Source organism: Crocodylus porosus, unplaced genomic scaffold (genome assembly GCF_001723895.1).
Source record: "Crocodylus porosus isolate Cpor-Errol unplaced genomic scaffold, CroPor_comp1, whole genome shotgun sequence".
In the NCBI taxonomy this organism is placed as follows: domain Eukaryota; kingdom Metazoa; phylum Chordata; order Crocodylia; family Crocodylidae; genus Crocodylus; species Crocodylus porosus.
Genome location: NW_017728917.1, coordinates 34,728,088 through 34,733,733, shown reverse-complemented (window position 1 = coordinate 34,733,733; position 5,646 = coordinate 34,728,088). Strand labels below are relative to the sequence as shown.

Sequence of the window (5,646 nt, the reverse complement as noted above, 5' to 3'; positions counted from 1 at the left end):
AGCAGGGATGGCCCCCCTGCCCGGTAGCACCCAGTGAGCACCAGGGCTTTTCTTTGAAGGTCCGGGAACTGGGGAAGGTGGGGCAGCCTTGGGGGAGCAGGGGGAGTCAGGGGGGCTGACAGGACCCCATGGTCTCCTCTCTCGTCCCCCAGCCTCCCCTTTCCCTCCCCTAGTACTTACCAGCTCGGAGTCAGCTGCAGCTCCCTGCTGCAGCCATCGAGGACTGCCCGAATCATCAAAGATTCAGAGAGCTTTGAATCACTTTAAACCTTTAAATTGGTCCCCTGATTCTATTCGGATTCAGAGATTCAGCCACCAAATCAGGCTGAATCTCCTCCGGATCGAATCACCACCTGAAGCTTTGCACAGCCCTAGTAAATAGACCTTGCAGAATTTAAAGGGTAATCTTTTGGGACTATTTGTTAGAACAATTCTGGATATATACTGTCCTTTTATAGTGCTTACTTACGTCTGTTTTTATAAACATTTATTTTAATATTTAGATACTGTAAGATTCTTCTACATCTTTGCAGTTCGACATTAAATGCAAAGGTTGCAAACTCGGTTCTAAAACAGGTCTAAAGTATAGATTAAGGAAATGCTATCCTTAAAGAGCAAATTTTATTAGCTACTTGTTTCAGAGTGTAGTTCAGGAGGTTAGGGTTAAATTTATGAAGTCCATAAGAAGTTGGTTCTGTCTGACTACTTATTACATTACATAGTGAACTAAATACCTCTAACTGGGAACTTTCAGGATTCCTGCAGAATCATTCAACCAGTTTGGGGAAATGAATGCAAGTATCAAGAATATTGTCCATGGTGAAGTCATTTTATTAGCTGTTTGTTTTTGCATTAATTGGCATAGGGAGCTTCAAAGGTGTTTCTTTACTAATTGCAAAAATCACTTCTGCTTTCCAAAATGAAGGAATACATATCCATTGAGAAAGTAATGCTAAAAAGGAAAGCATTCCTATAATGGAAACAGCATCCAGAAAGATACTTATTGTCATTTAATCAGTTGAGCTAGATATTGGCTTCCTTGTTAATGGCCTGACTAGTTTCATTTTTCTTTTCAGAACTGATGGACAAAACTGACTTGCTGAGTCTCAGTGGAAAGACTCTTTATGTGACATCAGGGTCAGCTCCTGCTTTGATCAACCCCCCTGATGCTCTTGTCTGCCAGTATATCAACTTGCAGTTAGTGAACATGAAACCACAAGGTACTGTATGTAGGAAACTGATAATTGCTTTTCAGTTACTGGTTGATCTGTTGTGATTTAAGTTTGGGATAGCACTGTTTGCTTAGCTCTATACATATTTGAATTAGTAAGGGGTGATTTTTGTTCTGCTTATGAAATAAATAAATGCTTTTTCATACAGAATGCAGAAGCTGATTATTTCTTTCACTCTTTTTTTAAAGCTGCCTGTGTTCTGTTTTTTGTAAAAACGAGAGTAGAGACTAATTGAGATATGGGGTGATGGTCTTATTGGCATGCAAACATAAGTCATTGGAAATTGTTCTCCTCTGTCTGACTATCAGTTAACAAGTGCAAAAGTTGTTCTAAAAGGCTGCACGTTTAAAATTGACTAGAAAAGGTCAGCTCTATTAAAAAATCAATTGCCATCGCTTATGAGAAATTGCAAGCACTGCTGATTAAAAGGAATGTTAATTACTTTATCAGCCTGGTGACTAGACTATAACTACATTTGTATAACTTGGTTTGATGCACATTAATGTCTTATATGGTCTCTACTCTTCATTGAAAAATAAGCTTTTAGTAGTTCCATGTCTTAGTTCCTTGTACAGAATTTGGAACTATCTTATGTGGACCTGGATGCTAGCAGGGAGTGCTGGTCAGGATGCAGGGAATCTGCTTGGGACAGTCTTCGCATAAAATAGTATGCACCCACCCAATGAAGTGGTTGGTGCTTTTCTTGAGCAGTTATCTGTACTTCGGCTTTGTTTCTTGCTGAAATATTTTTCCGTTTCCATAATCCATCTGCAGATACTGCAGCATCCAGTTCCTAGAAAAGAAAACCACTAGTTAACTTCCTTCATTTGCTAATTTGTTAATAGAATCTAAAGTTAATGGATATAGAGCCCCAAAAAACAGCTCTCCAGTCATCTGTGATGGGCAGTTATGTGCAGTATTTTTGTTCTGGATGTAGATAAGTGAATGCTGTGGAAGAAACTGGTAAGTTGGAAGGAAAAAAAAAGTAAATGTGTCAGGATAAATGCAAATATGACAAGGAACTTTTTTTTAAACCTCAAACGGTAATAATTTATTTCCATAGAGTGTCTGAAAGGAATGGTTGGAACTCTTCTCATGGAAAATCCAGTTGGTCAGAATGGCCTGACCTATCAAGGTCTTCTGTATGAAACAGCAAAAGTGTTTGGGCTCAGGAGCAGGAAGCTAAAGTTGTTCCTGGATGAAGCACAAACACAGGGTAAGTCTCTCAGGAAATGTTTTGCCTGCATACTCTGGAGTTTCTGTTGAATAGCTGCTATATAATAAACTAGAATTCCAGGTAAAAGGTGAAGTCTTTGATGTACATTTCACTTTATTTTTCCTGCCAATTCATCTTCTGCTTAGCTTTTAAAATCTTTAATATGCAAGTGTTTGCAGGATCCGGGCCTTGATGTGTTGAACAGAATTGAACTATCTGATTTTAGGTCTCATGCTGTAATCCCTGGTAAATTTTTTTTTAGCTGAAATAATTGTACTTATGCAAAGAGATGGCACTTTTCATTTAATATCATTTTGCAGACACTACAGTTAAATGGGATGAAATGGCTAAGAATAGTTTTCTAAGAGCTTCTTTCTGCTGAACGTGAAAGACCAATCAGTAATGAAAATATTAGCTCCATGCTGATATGTTAAGTAAAAGGGAACTCTTTCTGCAGAGATAAAATAATGTAAATAATGAATGTATATAATAAGAAGCTTTTCTCTAGTAACGTGTACATTATAGAAATTATTTGCTTGGATAGGTGTGGGGGAGGAATGGAGGCAAAGAGTACATCATCAAAATCTCAGAGTTGTACTGCTCTTGATAAGTTTATACTTCTTGGCGGGCATGACAGTCGTGTAACCAGTTAACTGAAACAATAGGAGTACCATCCAAAACATCTTGCATGTGGCAAGGTTTGAGCAGAAGTAAAATTGTGCAGCCAAAGGGGAAGATATAGAAAGGGATGCAGGCAGCACACAATGCTGCCAGAATAAGTACTAAAAATGTAGTGATTTGGGTCTAAGTGCTAGCTACTATAGGGAGGTTGGAAATGTGGATTGGGATGTTGTCTTTTTAGGTCTCGCTATGTTTTGGGGGCAGGACTTGGAAATAAACAGGTTTCCACCAATAAACATAGATTTCATAGACATTTGGGCTGGAAGGGACCCCAGAGGATCATCAAGTCCAGCTTCCTGCCCCAGGGGCAGGAAGTCAGCAGGGATCACAGGATCCCAGCAAGATAAGCATCCAAATGTGTTTTGTAGGCGTTCAAAGTGGGTGCTTGAACTACCTCAGGTGGCAGTCTATTCCAAACCTTGGGGGCTCAGACAGTGAAGAAGTTCTTCCTTATGTCCAGCCTGAATCAGTCACAGTGGAGTTTGTGACCATTCGATCTTGTCATCCCTTGGGGGGCTCTGGTGAACAGTCATTCCCCCAGATCCTGATGAGCACCCCTGATAAACTTATAGGTGGCCACCAGATCACCCTTGTGCCTGCACTTTTCCAGGCTGAATAGCCCCATGGCTCTCAGCCTCTTACCATAAGGCCTGTTTTCCTGACCTCTGATCATGCGCGTGGCTCTCCTCTGCACCCTCTCAAGCTTTTCCACATCCTTTTTGAATTGCGGAGCCCAAAACTGGACGCAGTACTCCAGCTGTGGTCTCACCAAGGCCAAGTACGGTGGGAGAATGACATCCCAGGATCTGTTTGAGAAGCATCTATGGATGCAAGCCAGCATTTTGCTCGCTTTACTAGCCACAGCATCACACTGAAGGCTCATGTTCATCTTGTGGTCAACCATGACCCCCAAGTCCCTTTCATCTGTAGTGCTAACCAGTGTAGCACTACCGAGCCTATAAGGATGCTGCAGGTTTTTCCTCCCAAGGTGAAGAACCTTGCATTTTTCAGTGTTGAACACCATCAGGTTCTCATCCGTCCATTTCATAAGTCTGTCCAGATCCACCTGGATCACCCTCCTATCCTCAGGTGTGGATGCTTTACACCAGAGTTTGGTGTCGGATTTCCTCAGTCTTTCCTAACTGAAACGACTTGCAGGAAGCTGAATTTTCTTGAAATGTTCAGGTCAAAGGAAATACTGTAGCATAAATTAGAATTATATCAAGTGACGTGCATGCTTTTCTTTTCCCAATTTGCCACACTGTTTTAAAATATTCATTAGCTATCCCTTGTGTAGTTATAGAGTACTTTTACTGTAATTCATTTATGATTTCCTTAAGCCAGTGTTCAAAGTACTGCACTCCATTTGCTGCTAACTACCAAGTTTTACAGCACAAAGCTTTTCCTGCAGAAAGTATCAGTGTATTTTCCTTAAGTCAAATGTCAAGAGTGCTTTAATTGTATCAAGGGAAATATATATTTCTTTTTGTTATTTTGGAGTCCATTTGGGGGAGACTATAACGTCAGTGTTGCCTGCTTGTTTCATTCTCCTAATCACTCTAAATTTACTTACATCAACACCCAAAAAGCAAACTTGCTAACTGGGTACTTTGCATCAGTTTTTCACCAGTCCCATGGGACGCCCCTGCCCACTGTGGGTCAGTGAGGCCCAGGTGAGGGAGATTCCTTACCCTCCATCAAAGCTGACCTTGTGAAGGAACACCTTGACATGCTGGATACCTTCAAGTCAGCCGTGATGGTTTACGCCCAAGGGTACTCAAGGAGCTGGCAAGCATCATAGCTCAGCCCCTGGCACAGATCTTTGAGAACTCCTGGTGCTCTGGTGAAGTGCCTGAAGATTGGAAGAAGGCCAATGTCATGCCTATATTTAAGAAAGGGAGGAAAGTAGACCCAGCAAACTACAGGCCCATCAGCTGACCTCTATCTTGGGGAAGGTCTTGGAAAAGATTATCAAAGAAGCCATCCTTAACAGACTAGCTGATGGCAATATCCTGAGGGATACCCAGCACAGGTTTGTTGCAGGTAGGTCTTGCTTGACCAATCTCATTTCCTTTTACGACCAGGTGACCTGTCACCTAGACAAGGGGGAAGAGATTGAAGTCATATATCTCAACTTTAAAAAAGCCTTTGATCTGGTATCCCATGATCACCTCTTCGTAAAATTGGCTAACTGTGGCCTCGACCTCACCATGATCTGCTGGCTGGAGAATTGGCTCCACAATTGGACCCAGAGGGTGGTGGTTGACGGAAATTGATCGCCGTGGTGCTGTGACCAGTGGGGTACCTCAAGGCTGTGTCCTAGGGCTTATACTTTTTAACATCTTCATCAGTGATGTAGACATTGGTGTCAGAAGTGGGCTGGCCAAGTTTGCTGATGACACCAAACTCTGGGGTAAAGCATCCACACCTGAGGATAGGAGGGTGATCCAGGTGGATCTGGACAGACTCATGAAATGGGCGGATGAGAACCCGATGGTGTTCAACACTGAAAAATGC

At 41.9% G+C, this 5,646-nt stretch overlaps 1 protein-coding gene across 1 annotated transcript in view; it reads left to right on the top strand.

Annotated features, from left to right (window-relative positions):
• Window positions 1–5,646, top strand: part of IARS (isoleucyl-tRNA synthetase) — a 213,973-nt gene that overhangs the window by 193,289 nt on the left and 15,038 nt on the right. Inside the window, exons 33-34 of the mRNA XM_019537053.1 lie at window positions 1,077–1,220; window positions 2,296–2,448. Coding sequence (XP_019392598.1) covers window positions 1,077–1,220; window positions 2,296–2,448 — 297 coding nt within the window. The remainder of the gene's footprint in view (window positions 1–1,076; window positions 1,221–2,295; window positions 2,449–5,646) is intronic.